Here is a 17,376-nt window from a genome sequence, read left to right on the forward strand (position 1 = left end):
ATTTATTAGGCTAATAATCTTAATTTGGCAACCTAATTATGAGTATTAGTTCGTTGAACCAAACGCCATTGTTCATCTTCTCTTGACACATTGCGTTTTTTGAAGGTTTTTCTTTTTTTTTTAAAAAATAAAAAAGCTTCCAAATACAAAAATTATTGTTTATTTTAGAACAAATACCTTAGATTACCTCACTAAACTATGTATGTTGTCACAATTCTATTTGAATCGTGCAATTTTAGTACATAAAGTCTATGTTTATTTAAAAATATGAAAAATGAAGATTCGATTGAGAAAAAAACTCTTCACTAATGAAAACATTTACAAGAGTATGAATTCTAATACAAATTTAATTGTTTGGTAGGGTTTTAGGACAACTTTACTACTTAGATAAAAAACTTCACGTTTAGATCAAATATGGGTTAAGTCTGGATCGAGTCTCCATCTACAAATTGGACCTTGAAAGACTTGATTTTGGGAAAAATAGTATACTAGATCATTAATTAGTTTCTAAGTAATAATTTTTACTAAAGCCATAAATTCCATGTATGATATGATGATTAGTAATTAGTTATAGTAATTAATTAAGAAGTTAACATTTAATCTTTATACTTAATGCATCGTCATGTGAAAAATATTGATTTACATGGATTATTTAAACAAACATATTCAAATAAATAAATTATATTTAGAAAATTAAATTATGGTTTTAACTTATAAATAGTAAAAAATATCTAATTATGTCAAGATATTCATTATTAATAATATCTTGTATGTTTACAATAATGTACCTAATAATATGATGATATGTTAATTGTTACACTTATTATTTATATATGTAAATTACTTTATTTATTATTATTTAATTGGTTAATCTTGCATTGAAATAATAATTTCTTATTTAATTAAACGCAATTATTCTTCCATGCCGTAGTATTACATTCAACGAAAAATTATAATAATAAAAGAGTTTCTAAAGAGAAATATTTTTATTTATTTAAAAAAATACGTCTGCAATTAACCATGTATGTTGACTAGAGTTAGCTATTTATACAAATTTACAAGTAGATTTGAGGGTCTAGATTTGAAGTTTCTGAAAGATTATCTTACATATTCTTCGATGTTTTTGAACTTATGTTTGGCACAAATCTTGGCCAAGTCTAGATTAAGCAAGTCTATTGCTGACTCTTGTCTGTTCGTTTTCAAGGAGGAGAGGACTGTGGTTTATGTGTAGATGACATACTTTTTGCAGGCCTGACTTTGAATTTATTAAATAGGTAGTGGAAGATTTGAATGAGCAGTTCTCTTTACAATGTATGGGGGAGTTAAGTTACTTTTTGGGAATAGAGGCAAGGGGAAATGTTACTGGACTGTACATGAGTCAAACTAAATATGCACTAGAGACTGGAGTCGCTTAAGAAGGCAAATATGCAAGATTGTAATGGAGTGTCTACTCCAATGGCAGTGGGGAATAGACTATTTGTTGGAGACAGTCCTTGTTTGATAGACCAACTTTGTATAGAAGTATTATTAGGGCATTACAGTAGTTAACACTCATAAGGCGTGACAGCTCCTACTTAGTAAATAAACTGAGAAAGATTCTGAAAGAGCCAACTCAGATGCAGTGGCAAGCAGTAAAACGTGCGTGTGTAAGGTACTTTGGGCTATGGAATCTTGTTTAAGCTTTCTGGTCTGCTGAATCTTGAAGCCTGTTCAGATGTTGACTGGGTTGGAAATTTGGAATACCGGAGATCTACCAGTGGCTACTGCATTTACATTGGGGAAATCTGCTTCAGTGGAGTTCCAAGAAGCAGAAGGTTGTAGCTTTTTCATCTACTAAATCCAAATATAGAGCCTTGAGTCAGATTGCAACAGAAATTCTTTAGTTAAGAATTCCGTTTAATGAATTGAAGTTAGAGTGTTTTGGAAAGGATATGATTTGGTGTGACAATTCAAGTGCAACATCTTTAGCAGCAAACTCGGTTTTTCATGGTAGGACGAAGCACATTGAAATAGATATGCATTATGTTCATGAGCAGGTGTCTTCTAAAAGTATGTCCACACAATATGTGTCATCACAACATCAGGTGGTAGATGTTTTGACCAAACCCCGTTCAGCAGCCCGATTTGAAATGTTAAGAAGCAGATTGCAAGTAGCAAAAAACATAGAAGATGTAAAGTAGTGTGGAATCTGAACATGATGAAACAATAGAGAAGTCTGATGTTATGGTAGTCTGTGATGAAAGTATACCATTGAAGTTTATGTGAAGCGCACCGCATCATTAGTGGCTAAAAAAACAGTAGAAGTTGAGGTGTTTTTGCTCATCTTACACTGGAGTTGTGTTTTGTCTTCTGTTGGTGAAAAAAGGGAGATCAGCTAGGAAATGGTTCATCCTACGGTGTTGGCATCTGAACTCATGTGACGGTAGATTAGCTTTCTGATGAACGGCTTAGATTTGTTTGTATTAGCTGACGACTGCTGGCCAAATATTTTTCTAATTGTTAATCAAGGAGAGGAATTATTCGTATATTCCTTTGTTACTTTTCAATGTTAAGTCAAAGCTCTAATTTTATTTATTCAATTAATTTGATTCTTTGGAGTATGAATTTCGTGAAGGTATTCAACTCATAAATATATTTCCTTATTGGGTAATTTTTTTTTTTTTAATTTTTAAGTTTGAACTGAATTTTATACCTTTGATTTGATTAGCTTGGTAAATTTTATAGCTTTTGCTGGTTTTTCGGTATGAAGAAAACACTGCAGACTATAATAAAGCTTTCTCTAGTCATACTTCTATCTAGCTTTGAATCATCCTGATAGCATGATTGCATGAAGAACTCCAGCAAATGCCATTGATGGACAACGATTTTACATCATTTATGAGGCTCCTCCTGCTGCGTCTACATGAACACAGATAACAAAACTCTCAGTACAGATTGTAATTTTTCTGATGTGAACACTTTTTTTTTTTTTAATTTATTCTTACTGAAATTTTGCGGAAGTTGGTTGTTTCCAAGTAAAGCTTCTGATAGCGATCTATAGCATCGATCGATATCACTTGGATTTACTCCACTGGCTGAACCTGAGAATTCTTCCTCTTCTTCTTCAAGCAACTTCGCCAGATTTTCGAACTCTGTTGAAGGCTGGGCTTGAAAGACTGAGCCTGCGGCTGGAGGAGTCGAAATCGGGACAGCATTCAGTTCTTGGTTTGAAGATTTTCCTGAATTAGGCATAGTGCCTGAGCTGCTTTGTCCTGGCATAATTTATAGTTTAATCAAGAAATAGAATTACTAGAAAAGCAGAAAAAATCTTGTATAGAATTGTTTTGTTAACATGCAATCTGAGACTAGTCAGAGACTTTGGAGGATTAATCATGTGGGTTAAATTACCTCCAAATCCAATGGCAATGCTACTACTTCTGCGTCCTCGCCGACTTCCCGATGACTTGATCGTCTTCTCATGTGGTTGCCCTGATGTTTTACCGCTGCCAGGCTTTCTTAGCGGTCTTTTTCTAGAGGCAAACCAGGTGCAGCGGCTTTCTGGGCTTTGTACTTGGCTAGAGCTAATTTGTGTTTCTTGAAGGATACGAAAATCGTCAGAAATCTTTGAAGTGCAAAAGAAGAATTGAAGGAAACCTGTAGATGGCTCGCAACCTGGCGCTGTGTCAAATTAGGCACATTCATTAGCTTCAGTATTTGTTTTGGACGAGGTTTGGATCCAAAATAGAGCAGAAAAAGATAAAAGAAAAATGAGTTAAAAACAAAAAGAAGAAGAAGAAGAAGAAAATAGCATAACATAAATAACTTCCAGAGCAAGTAATGTGTTACTTTTGTTCTCAAGAGCCCTAAGAGCGGCATTAAACTTGAGATGAAGCTCAGCAGTCCAAACAAGCCGGCGTTTAACAAAGCTTATGTGATTTTCTTCCCTCACCTTCTCTGGTTCGTTGATGTTACCACTCATTGGTTCTTTCTCAATTTCGAATATCATATTATCATTATTTATATGTCCTGGGTCTTGTCCAGCGACTTTATTCTTTTTTCCTTTTTCTCCTTCGTTTTTGTATAATGATCACTTGGTCCCTGTACTATTTTCTCGGGCTAAGAAATCTACTTCCTTGGCTTGCTTATTCTTCTCTCTCGGAGCAACATTAATGGGTCGATAATTAGTGTTATATTGCGAGTCATTTGTCTCTCCAATCGATATACCTCGAGTCATATTATCATTCTCATACATTTCTCAATTTCTTCTTCAAAGTTGGACTGCTGAGGTGTTGTGTCTCAACATATAAACATGTTGCCAAATATACTTTAAATCGTCCAAAGATAGGTTTTTCAAGAAAAAATGATGCCCCTTTAGCTAGGGTTTTCATAGAAGCCTACTCCGCCACAATTTAAATTGGACTCGGTATTCTTGAATCATGGACAAAGTAACAGTTGCAAGCTCTGTGGCGCTAACTAAAAGAAAGAAAAAAAACTATCGGATTAGAGGCTCAAAGTTGTCAAATTCTACTCCGCCACAATTTTGCCATACATAATGGACAACTGAAAAATAAAATCAAAATCAAACTGCACCATAACGGACTGTACACACCCTAACTCAATTAATTTCATTGTTTGGTGTTTGAATTCTATGAACATATTAAATTCATAAAACCATTTCCTTAATTGGGAATTTTTTGTAAAATTTTTCGCTTGGGATGACATTGTTAATTTTAAAACCTGTGGGGTGACTAAACAAACTATGGGGGTGTCAAAGGAATTATTGAATTTGAGCGCGCCTTAAAAAACCATCGCGCGCAGCGAAGTAAGAGAGAGATAGGAAGAGATGGTGAGGCTCGTCGATTCAATTCAAAAATCTAGAAGTAAACATCTAGGGTTTTGATTTTTCTAATTGTGAATTTAATCTGGTTTTTTTGTAGGAAGATAATTTAACTGAAGACGAAACTTGGAACCCTTGTTCGACTACGGTCGTGTTCAGCCTTTGATGTTCACGAACTTTGACGGTAAGAATCTCCCGAATATTTATTTAATAAAAAATTGTAAAAATAATTATAATGGAAAAAAAAATTGAGTTTCTCGACTGTACAGATGTAGATTCGACGCCGGTTTCGTCGAAAAAGCGGCGGAAGAAATCGCGTTCGGATGTAATATGTAAGAATATGTAATTTAATATTTAGCTTCTAGTTTTAAAAAAATGATCGTATGGGAAAGTAGATTGTGGATATAAGTGAAGGTGTTGAATAATTAGTTTGTTTAAGACTAATGTGGGAGCTTTTTTGGGGAATTAATATGGTGAATAGATTGAGAAAAAGGTTAAAGTGGACGTGAAAGGACTATAAGTTGTGAATTGTGATACGAGTAGGAGGATGATTAGCTAACTACATCGCCCAAGGTTTTGGTTGAGATTCAGCTGGGTGAGGATTCAACTTTAAAAGGTATACACGAATGGATGGTTCTGAGATTGCTATTTTTTATATTGCTATTTTTTATGTTGCTACTTTTTTTTTTTTTTTTTTTTCTGATATAGGTTGGAAATATGTTGATTAAATTCAATTAAAAGTTTCAAAAAAGTGTCAGAGCTGTTGGGCCACCTGAAGTGCTGTTGTGCCTCTTCTAACCCAAAATCTAGCTTAAGTGATAGGCTCTATTTCACATATGTATAATCTGTCTCAATTTAATTCCCAATCAATGTGAGCCAATCAACAAGTCACCCCTATCACACATTGGGCTATTTAACCAACATCACTCACAACTAACCCTATAACCTCCCCTCAACCAGGTCAATCAGGTAGCAAAGGAGTAGCAAACCTCACCTCATTTGGGAATTCGGGGATGAGATTTCTATTAAAGTTAGAGCTAGAATCACTCGGACCAATATCTCCCCATGGATTTTATTTAATATTGTTTTTAAATATGGGGATCTGATACCACTTATGGGCCACCTGAAGTGACATTGAGCATCTCCCACCCTATAAACAAGGTAAAAGGGTGAGACTTTCCCTCATACTTATATGCCAACACCCAATTTAATTCCCAATCAATATGGGATAATCAACAATCCTCTGCAGATCACACATGGAGCCATTGGTCTAACACCACTCACAACAAACACAACAACCTACCCTTTATCAGGCCACCCGGAGAGTAAAGGCCTCATTTGGGCCTTCGGGGATAAGATTTTTACCAAAGTTGGAGATATGGACCAATACCTTCCCATGGACTTTGAATGGAATTGTTCTTGAACCTTGTGTTTTGATGCCACTTTTTGGATCGGATGAAGTGCTATTGGTCTCTTCCACCTTAAAGGCTAGCTCAAGGATGAGATTTACCCCCAAACTTATAAACCCACCCCCAACCTAATTTCCACATCAACAAAAACTGGTTTTATAATTGATTTTATTTGTCCTCATTTCCATTCTATGAAATATGTTGAATACACAGTTAAAAGTATAAAAGAAGTGTGAGAACTGGTGTTATATTTGACTTTGTTTGTTCTTGTTTCTCATTTTTTGATCTCACTTTTAACAATTAATTTACTGTACTGCAGCTTAAAGAAGAAAGAGTTGGCGTCATTTGCTACAGAAGCTGAAGCTGTGCTGTGAGATGTGGAGTCTGTGAAAAGAAAACTGGGTTTTACATGAAGCTTCAACAGAGGGTGTGGCTGATCAGCCATCAAAGCTTCTCCGTGAAAGAGCTAAAATAGTTATTTCTATCCAGGGCAAGGAAGAACCCAAGCAATTGCGTGTGTTCATGATAAAAGTTTACATGGGATGTTCGGAGACATGTTACTAGTATAATCTGTTTGTTTATCACTCAAGTAATTTGTTTCAAATTATTGGCTTGTGGATAATAATTAGCAAGCTAACTGTCTGCTGTGGACTTGCTTGAATCTGGAATTTTAATCTTCACATGAAGTCTTGTGCCCCTGAATTTCTTGATGTGGACTACACATTTAGATGGAAATAAAGAGATGGCAAAATTAATGCATAAAGTAAAATCTTTATGTGAATTGTGAGAGGATCATATCTAGAGTGCCCCTCCTAGGACCCTGCTGAGCCAAAAGTAATTCTGGGTGTTATACCTTTTTTTCCCCTCTGTATACAATAGTTTATATTTAATGTGTTCAAGACATTGTCTATTTCTTGTTAATGTCACAGATTGCTAAATAAGAGAAATCTTAGCAATTCTATGCTTTATGACTCTCCATCTTCCCCCTTTTTTCTTTGGCAGTATCTTTGGTATCTTGATATTATGGTTAATGTGGAACTTCTTCTATTTCTATAGGATGACAAGTTTGAGCACCTCTTCATAATGTATGCAGATAAAGTTAAACTTAATACAAAAAACTTAGTCTTTTGTTTCAATGGGGACAATATTGGTCCAGCATCTACACCTGCTGGCCTTGGAATGGAGAATGATGACATTATTGAAGTCCATGTGAAAAGATGACTGTGGTATGATACCATTTTATTTGTGCTTGAATAAACTTTGGAATTGTGGCATATTTTTCTTGGCCCTCTCTTTTGGGTGCTCATTTTAATACTGACTTTTTATGAACACATCTTTTTACATGTATTTTGTGAAAGAAAGCAAATTTCTGTAAAATAGGATTCTTTATGAAGTATGGTGTGTGACTGTACATAGTGGATTGTTTAGGGCTCGATATAATAAGTGGCTGTTGTTAAATCCTCTTTGTGTCTTGGGTTGGGTAACTTTTGTATCCTTGTTTGTTACAATTTAATTCAAGGGGGAGAAAATTTAGCCAAATATTTAGATTCATGTATTTAGTCGTTGAAATGTTCAATGGATTTTCTGAGAGGCAACTTCAGGTACTCTGCTGAAGCGAGTTGTTATTGGTATGTTTTGAAATTTAATCAAACTCCACTTAGTGGTTTTAGGTTATAGGGGAAAATCAGTCATGCTTAATAAAGCAGGATTCTGATCGATTGCTTCATCAAGAAAAGTTATCTTCTCAATGTGAACCATCTTTTCTAGCATGCTAGGGTGGTTTTTCAAGGGAATACCATTCTATTTAGGTTGATATATTGAAAACTTGGGTTGATAGGGAGGAAACTGTATCTAGTTGCTAAAATTTTGGGTATGGACTCATCTTAGTAGTGTAGGGAGTTCATTATCACTTTGCATGCCATTCCTGGATATGCCTCATACTTTGTCTGTATACCTCTTTGTTGAATTTCTTGTTTCTTGATATTTTTGTTTGTGTGAGTATGAGCAGAGTGTTTGCTTTTTAAATTACCATGGCATGTACTGTAAAAGTTGTCTGCATATTCTTTCCAATTGTCATTGCTTGTATTTCATTTAGGGTTTTCACATCAACTATGTCATTTTTTCGACTTTGTATAACTTCATGAGCTTTTTAGTACCTCCAATCTCTTATTGCTCCTATTTTTTATTCCGGTTATTACCCGGCTACAGTGCCAAATCAGTGTGTATTTCCTTTTGGAAGATAGAGTGCCTGTAACAATGAGTCTATTTCCTGGTTTTTTGCCATATATATACTTTGTTGTAACGATTTTGGTTCCTCAATTGTACAATGCTATTCAAATTCCTGAACAATCTAACTGTGAAGACATGGTTCAAGAAAAATAGAAAACAATCCAGTTGTTTGATATATGCTTAAGTTATTATCTTGTATTATCTTGTATTATGAACTTATTTGGAACGGGATTACTGCCTGATCACTTTTTGGGAAATGCTGGACTATTGTATTAATTGGGTTGGACTGCTTTGCACATTCCTTATTTTCCTGTGCCATGTGACCTACATTTGATTGTAATATCAAATTGTACACAATGACAAGTGATGAGGAAATCATGTTATTATTGCTGGTTTGTTTGAGTCAGATTATGAGTGTAGTAAGGAAATCTGGGGTCCCTTTTTTCTCTCATTATTAGAGTTGATTGCTATTCTACAGGGAACTATGTTTTCAGGATTTAGTTACAAACTTGTCTTTGTTCAGTCTTTGTTCTCTAGGGTTGAACATTGGACTACTCATGGAACTGGGATCTTGTTTCTTGACCTTATTGTTGTAGAAAATGAATTGGCTTTTGTTTTAGATTTTCTGATGTGTTATATGGTTTGCAAAGTGTTGATAGTTACATTGAGTATCCAATTCCAGATCTTTATAGGCATGTTATCACATCTAGAAGTGCTTTTATAAGGGCTCAAAAGCCACCAACTTCTGCCAAAAAGTGCTTTTTATTCTCTTACCAGATCATGTTCTTGCTTTGTCAGCTTGGTTAGGTCATTGCAGAAGAAGCATTAGGTGGAATCAACACTGACCCGACGATGAATACGAGGATATTTGGTAACTTTGTCGACCTTTCATGTCATTTACCAAATCAATGTTTGATATTTTCTTCTTAACCGTTAAGAGCCTCTTCTGTGTAATGGTGAGATATTGCATGTGCTATTGCTGGAGATTAATAATCACATTTTCATTCTTATACTAAAAATTTTACAATGATCAATAATTGTGAGCAGGGTTGGATTTGAGTCGAACCAAATTCTGAACAAAGGTCTACCCCAACTTGACTTGAATTTGTAATGCTTAATTTGAGTTTATTTACAATATCATCGAAAAAGACTATTATTAATAGGATGAATATTATTATCAATAGAACGAACGGTGTTATTGACGGAGTGAATAATGTTGTTGCCATGTTGGAGGGGCAAACAAACTGAACTCGAGTTAAAGTTAAACTTGAGTTCGATTTGGCTCAACTGGAATCCATGTCTAATTGCGAGATGTTGGGCATCTTATTGGATGTTTTTGATAAATAATGAGATTATACCTTTCAAATTATCAAAAATAAATATTGATTCTTGATTTATTTTCATTTATAAATAGGTTATATTGAATTGAATGGGTGCCCTTATTTACAATAAATAATTGCCGGAAAATGTTTTTTTGATAACAATCAATTATATTTTTTAAATATATTATTGAATAAATAAGATTATATTATTATATGAAATGGCTTAAAATATTGCATTTTATTCATGGAAGATTATGTGAGTGTGACTCCATTAAATCTGAAGCCGTTGAACAGCATAGCCGTCAAAATGGGAGAACGGTTCCACGTGGCGGACATTGATTGGGTGAAGCAGGTAAAGTTAAAGGATCACATGGCACTCTGTCTCTAAGTTGAACAGGTTCACATGCACTTGGATAACATCGAAGGGCCCCAGGTTTCCACTGCCACGTAAGCAAAAAAGTTCACGCTCTAAACGAACACGTCAGCCCAAAAAGGTTACCATCCCAAGCACATACACAGATAAAGAAAGAAGATAAAAGCAAAAGAAGAAGAGAAAGAGAAGCTAAGTAATTAATTTCTACTGATTTTTTCTTTCACTTTCTCTGACAGGGGTTTGATTCTTTCCTCGGGAAACAAACGCTGTTAGTACTTACCTTAGTTTCTAATTTTTTAATCTCTTTTCATCAGCTTATGATTAACTGCTTTGCATTTCCATGTATTATTATTTGTATAGATAAAATAAAAATATATATATTTGGATTAATCTGTTAACTTGTCTTCGATCTTTGAAGGATTTGCCAAAGGTGAATTTTGTAAAATTTGGGGAGTTGAATATGTTTTCATATTCTTAAGTTTGTTTAAAGTAAAACTTTGTGTTAATTAGCTTTGTTCGTCACAGGTGTTTATGGTTTTTAGGTAGCCGCATGCAGCATGCTACCTAATTTTTGTTGAATAGAAACCTTTTTAGGAAGGTTGGTTTAGGGGAGCACAATTTTTTATTTCTTATGATCTTTTCAATTATGTCATTCACACACTTAATTTTGATGTTAAAATAGAATAGGTCCTTGATTTATGTTTGAATTTGAAAATTTTCATATTATAAGGTGCATATTAAAGTTGGTGTTGAAAAATATTGAATTTAGTTTCTGGGGTTCTTGTTTGAAGAGCGAAAGTTTTTTTTTCTGTTGGTTCTGATCTTGGGTTACAGTGTATGTATGATTTTGCAATATCTCAATGTGCAACTGAATTCTGAAGTTTAGAAGTTCTTTCTGGTTTGGAATTAGAAATGGAGAAAATTTGTGAATTCTGCACAGCGTTCAGGCCAGTTGTTTATTGCAAGGCTGATGCGGCGCATCTCTGTCTTTCCTGTGATGCAAAGGTTCATTCAGCTAATACACTGTCCAAGCGGCATCTCAGAACTCTCCTTTGTGACTCATGCAGAAACCCACTGGCTTATATTCGTTGTTTGGATCATCGAATGTTTATGTGTCATGGATGTGATCAGAGTCTTCATGATGTCACTTCCAAACATCAGAGAAGGGCTATCAGCAGTTACATGGGATGCCCTTCTGCTAAAGATTTTGTGGCACTGTGGGGTCTTGAGTTAAGTGAGTTGGAAGATACTGGTTTTCCAAATCAGTTTGCTTCCACTTCATGTGGTCCTTCATATCCAAGTGCAGATAAATTGGATATTTCAGGACCGTCTTCACTGCAAATTACAGATTCTTCAGTTGCATCTAGAGAGAGTTCCGTGACTTCAGTCTCGGGCGAGGTGCCTGAAACAGGATCAAGCAGTCAAAGAAGTCGGGTGAGCCAGATTTAGTGACTTTAAATCAAATTTACACTTATCTTTCTTTTGATTGTTGGGTTTCATTTAAATTTGTCTTACTAGAATTATTTAAGTAGTTGTTTCTTGAACATCCTCCTAAATTAAGAAGTTTATACCTTTGAAATAATTAATATCAGTAGGCAAGATGTGTTTTTAATCTGTTGAAGGTCCCTCAAGTTTGTACAATTCTTCAGTGGTAGATGAGGTCTAGTTTTCAAATTGAGATTTAGTCGAGTTCATCTAGAGAGTTTCACCAAATAATAAATCAGTCGATCATGTTACTTGAAACACGACTTTTTTTCTAATCAAGGAACAGGTAGGTTCTGTTAACATGTCAGAAGTAATTGGCTAGAGAGGCTTGCTACTGCTGCTAATGATGATGAAGGTCATCTGCAAACTCTACTAAAAAGGCAAACTTCCACCTTATAATCGAGTTGCAATCTCATTTTTATGTTGATGAATGAACTATAAGGATCCATAAGAATTTCGAATGTGCAATCTCATTAACACAAACAAGAAGTGCCACTGATGTTTTTCCAAATGCAGTCAGGTGATTTAAACCACGTGAAGCTGCATGGCCAGTTTAAAATTGGAGTTATCATTGTTTCTTTTGTCATTTAGAAGTCCAGTTTTGTAGTTAATTGTAGTTTCTGCAACTATCAGTAGCTACACAAAAAAATTACATAAATTAAGTGGTCTTCACTCCTGTCTATTTGAAGACTACATGACATTTGTTGGTATTGCAGATACTTTGTGAAGGTAAACAGCAGCAAAACACTTCTGATATTCTGAAACAGATTATTGACTTGAAAAGACTTTGTTTAACCAAGGGAAATAGCCGTTTGCCTATGATATGTCACCAAGAAGAAAGTGAAACGTCTTCAATACATTACCCTCTAAAGGAGCATGATGAATGTCTTGAACAGGATTTAAAGGATTTTCAATCCCAGTATTCGGCTACTGATCTTCTGCAAAGTGATAATACGCTTCAAGAGCTGACAGTTGATCCTTCAGTTTCACCATTTTCCCAAGTGGAGCATGCACCCTCGTCTCCAACTGTTGGGATGCCATTCAATGGAGAATCCTTTTGGCAATGCAAAAGTTCAGCTCAAAGTAATCAGGTTTGGTCAAATCATACCTAGTTATTCAATTGAATCATAAGCAGTAGATCACTCGATTTTAGCAAATATTGATATATCACTACCTAAAAGTGTCCTCAAGATGTAAATTTCTCCAAAAATAAGTTTACATGAACAATGAGTTGACTGAGGTTCTCTCTGAGAAGAGAGAACTCTTATCACTACTCTCAATCCTATTTTCAATTTTAACTCAAAATGAAGTTCATAATTGCCTGATGAATTTGTTGGCTCACATTGTGGTTCACTTGAAGTATATGATTGAAAATGGAATGTCCTTAATTGACACCAACAACTTAAATGTGGTCTGAATATCAGTCTAAGCAATTCAACACTTTTCATGTCACTGTCCTGCAAATTTTTCGGTCTTTTCACCATTGATGAGCTTTTGTTCCGATTGGGGCAGAAGTGGCAAATTCTCACAAACCTTAATGACTCAGTTTTGTAACTTGAAAAAACTGTTTATCTTGGAGAAAATGTCACAAATCCTTAACATTATTGTACTAAGCTGTAACTTCTCACTTAATGCTCATGAACACCTACAGGGTTACATCAAAAACTGGTATTTGATGTTCGCTAAAAAAATTAGCCCTGAATTGTCAAGCCTTCAGGCTAACTTTATCTCTTGATGGACTCTTTGCATGTATTATTGTGTTGTAAATTGAAGTGCCTGAAAGAGATGATTGATTTTTGTTAAATCTGATACTGGTTAGCTTCTATGGTTCTTCAATCTTTCAAATGAACCTTTAATTCTGTTGATTGGTTATTATAGTTGTGGTCTCAAAATATGCAAGACCTTGGAGTTTGTGAAGATATTTCCTGTAATGATGATTTTGACATACCTGATGTCGATGTGACATTCCGAAACTTTGAAGAACTATTTGGTGGTGATCAAGATGCAGTCCGAGCAAAGATTGATGGTAAATATGTATCACGATCCTTGGAGAAGAATCCGTCCCTCAATAAATCGGATAAAGGCAGTGCAAGAGCAATTGAGGTTTGAGTCAAGATCCTTTTTCCTTCCTCTCTGTTTAATGGCTGGAATTCTATATATGTCAATTTAAATGCACACTTTCTTGCCAATCCAATATCCCTCCTCAGCCAATGAGAGGGAATAAGGATAAGAAAACATTATATTAAAAATTAATAAGTGCTAATGTACATGGCAAGTCTTCGCGTGTAACTGAAAATTCTGTAAAAATATATCCTAGAAGGGTCAAACAACATAGATTTCTTGAAATGATTGACAGACCCTTCTGGTTGTTTGGAATTTACCTTTCTAATAAGAATTGTTTGGTTGTTGCATGTTAGAGCCAAGGATTTAGATGATTCATAGGAGAAGGGAATAGGGAGCATAAGTGGCACACAAGGGCAATTATGAAAACATGGAATGAATAAGAGTGGGAATGAGGAAGGACAGAAGTAAGAAAACATGGAACATGACAAAAACATGCATAGACAGTTATGAAATGATCAAGCATAAATGAGAGATTGGGGAAGGAGAGAAGGGAGAGTGAATTGGATTTTGTTTGGATAGCCTTTGACTGATTGAGGAAGAGAGCTGACCTCTTGAAAGCTAGTGAAAGTGGAGAGAGAATCTAGACTCTCGAATGCTAGACAAATTAGGGAGAGATTCTAGCCTCTCAAAAGCCAGACCAGGGAGGGGAAATGGCAAACTGTCATCCATTGTGAAGTTGGTTGAATCAATACAGATGTATTTTCTAATCTCACCATTTTCTGCTATTACTCTGTTCATCTAACAATCTGTTTGCTTTTTATTTTCTGGGATGCCTAACACTGCACTAGATCATATTTACCGTGGTTGACTGTATGTAACAATTCATTTATTTCCCAGAGATATATAACTTTGCAGTGTATGCTCTCTAACAGTTGGATGATGTTAGTTCTAGTCACAGATACTTTTTATTTCATGCTTACTACTTCGTCGACTCTTCTACAACAAAAAGTCATTTCTTTTTGTTTCATCATATGACAGGATGCCTGTGAGGCGTCATCCGTTAATAATTCTAGTTCAGCTCAAATGGACAATGCTACCAAACAAATTGATAACTATCAGGGAAATATGGATTCTCCTTGCCCAGTTGGACCGTGTTATTCAACTTTGTCCTACTCTATGTCTAGGTTCACCATTGAAAGCAGTGGTACTGGTTGTCTCGATAACAGACTGTCACCTAATACTGGAGGAGAAGCTTCATGCTATTCACATGACCTCGAATGTGTCCCTTCAGAAGCCAGAGAAAATGCCATGATGAGGTACAAACAGAAGAAGAAAGCAAGATTGTAAGTATCAGGTTTCTTTACTGTGTTCTGAGGACTCTGTTATTGTTCTTTTGTTATTATGCACTCTTACTGTAAATGCATCTTCGATCATTAAGGCATGAGAACCAAATTCAGTATCCATCCCGGAAAGCTGGAGCCGATGTACGAAAGCGGGTAAAGGGCAGATTTGTGAAGACAGAAGACTATGATTTGGATACAGCCTGAAGCCATTCAACTTTTTGTGCCCTGGTTATGTACATATACATCTGTAAAAAATTGAAATTGGCATTTGGCACCCTGTTGCCCTCTTGTTAACATTTCAATTCAACCAATTTTTTCAAGTTCCATTGTTTAGTTTTTGGTTCTGATCCAGCTGCAAATCAGTAGCTTTATATTCGACCTATGTCTGTAATATATGACTTTCAGTTTTATAATCTTAGTCAACTTCACCCTGTCAGTTGTGTAACATTTCTGAAACATATATAGATATATATACACTTCTTTCAGGTAGGTTGTACTTACAGATTTAATGTTTAAATGTGGCCCTTCCAGGCACATAGGCTTGGATACGATTCGAACTAGTTTGAGTTTATTTGCAGCTTGGATCAAATCAGTTAAATTTCAGTTAAAGATTGAATTTATTTTTATAAATAAGTTGATTTGAATATTTGAATTTGAACTCAGACCAAGTCAAGTTGCTTCCGAGCTGAGTTCGAGTCTCAATTTTGAGCTCAAACTAAAGAAATTTAAACTTAGAGATCCTGAGCTAACCCTTATAGATTTGAGTTGATGTCAAGTTAGTTCTTACTCGTGCTCAGTTTGGATTGAGTCTAAATATAATGACACATGTCCACCAAGAGATCAACATCCAAAAATTATGTTTGGTCTATATTTGTGTACGATCGTTATATAATGTTAAATAATCACTTGAACTAAAAAACTTATATAGTTCCAGATATAGTCTACTATAACAAGAAGACTTGAAAATATAATCAAGAAAAGGAAAAAAATTTTCCAAGATTTAAAAAACAATAAAACTATGTGTATTAATAATAAGTATTAATTTATATATTAATAAAAACATATTATTATATAATAAAATAATTTTAAACTAGAAATTAATAATACATAGTAACACATCATCATTGTCTAACTGTATTAAGTAAAAATCAACAGTAAATTCATTTAATCTCCAAACAACCAAGTTTATAATTAGGTTAACCTAATTGAAAATGACTCATAGTGAGTTGTAATTAGAAAAAAAAATATATATATATATATTTTTTGAAAGCTACAGATTTTGCTTGGCTTACTACCAACTGACCCTTTTTCCATGATGATATCCAGCAACAGCTGCATGAGAAAAAAACGAAGGAACATGGCCAAACTGTAATGAAAATGAAATACAAACTTCAAAAAATTTTATTGTACTATAATCGATTAATATCGTTAATCCCCTAAAGATTTTAAAAGTAACAAAAAAAACCCTTGCCCTCAGTGAGCCATTAAGCCCGAAGTGTTAAAATAAACGGTAGGAAGGTGATTTGATCAAAACTTCAACATTCTCGCAACTCAAACTTAGCCAAATGTCACAAACTCATGTGTGCTACTACGCTAAATTCGATTTTCATCAAATGTAATTCTAAATTTCAAATTTAATCATAAAATATATTTTTACAATTAAACCAAATTCATCTGGTAAGATATGTGTCACATACCACCATATCACCATATCATAATTTTATTTTATTAAATATTGTTCTAATATTTATTTAATCTGTTATTGGTCTGTTTATCAATTAGACTATTCAAAACCTAAACCAACCCTTTAACTGGGTCAATACATTATTTAGGTTTGATTTGAAAATGTTACTTGTAATAAGATAAGTTCTAACGTCAAGGGATTATATGTTATTTCTAAGGCATTAAGGGGGTCAATTAGTAATCTTTTAATGACCAACTTAACAACCATGACAATACAAAAATGACCCACCAAACAATTGCAATTAGTCAACAAAAAGAGGTAGTTACAGTTGTGATAAAGAAGCAAAATAATCACATGATGACTCCTTTTCTCTTTCAATGTTATGTGGTCTTAATCTTTTCTTCAATGAGTCCATGAATTGTAAATTACAAACCTCAAAACCACCAATTTATTTGGCTTCAAATTCAAGCAAAAATTTTAATCATCAATAGCTCTCTAACAGCTAGGGGGCCTTCCCACTCTCATTAAAATTTCCCTTTCTCTTCTTTCTCAACCTCAAAATTGCCATTTTAAAGTAAAGTAAGTGTAGAACAATAATCCCCTTTTCACCTTGTACTTGTAGCGTTAAGGTTTGATTTGATCCAAATTAAT

General features: G+C 34.5%; 1 protein-coding gene and 1 long non-coding RNA gene across 2 annotated transcripts; both read left to right on the forward strand.

The window, feature by feature from the left end:
- The first annotated feature begins 4,726 nt into the window (after positions 1 to 4,726).
- LOC123214018 lies at positions 4,727 to 9,470 on the forward strand. Its single transcript, XR_006501800.1, has 5 exons — positions 4,727 to 4,825; positions 4,917 to 5,000; positions 5,086 to 5,432; positions 6,545 to 7,451; positions 9,253 to 9,470. It is a non-coding gene; the product is annotated as an uncharacterized LOC123214018 (long non-coding RNA).
- A 580-nt stretch (positions 9,471 to 10,050) lies between these two features.
- On the forward strand, positions 10,051 to 15,526 carry LOC123214017 (zinc finger protein CONSTANS-LIKE 10). The gene is made up of 6 exons (XM_044633700.1): positions 10,051 to 10,417; positions 11,060 to 11,583; positions 12,351 to 12,725; positions 13,513 to 13,737; positions 14,737 to 15,041; positions 15,137 to 15,526. Exons 2-6 carry the CDS (start codon positions 11,062 to 11,064, stop codon positions 15,243 to 15,245), a joined length of 1,536 nt encoding a protein of 511 aa, XP_044489635.1. The 5' UTR covers positions 10,051 to 10,417; positions 11,060 to 11,061; the 3' UTR covers positions 15,246 to 15,526.
- The last annotated feature ends 1,850 nt before the right edge of the window (positions 15,527 to 17,376 follow it).

Source organism: Mangifera indica, chromosome 4 (assembly GCF_011075055.1).
Source record: "Mangifera indica cultivar Alphonso chromosome 4, CATAS_Mindica_2.1, whole genome shotgun sequence".
In the NCBI taxonomy this organism is placed as follows: Eukaryota; Viridiplantae; Streptophyta; class Magnoliopsida; order Sapindales; family Anacardiaceae; genus Mangifera; species Mangifera indica.

What these genes read in the sequence shown, in the direction of transcription:
- LOC123214017 (XM_044633700.1), top strand. Translation starts at nt 11,062, where the DNA reads ATGGAGAAAATTTGTGAATTCTGCACAGCGTTCAGGCCAGTTGTTTAT. An exon ending in GTTCAGCTCAAAGTAATCAG is followed by an intron (nt 12,726 to 13,512) that starts GTTTGGTCAAAT and finishes TGGTTATTATAG; the next exon opens with TTGTGGTCTCAAAATATGCA. An exon ending in CAGAAGAAGAAAGCAAGATT is followed by an intron (nt 15,042 to 15,136) that starts GTAAGTATCAGG and finishes TCGATCATTAAG; the next exon opens with GCATGAGAACCAAATTCAGT.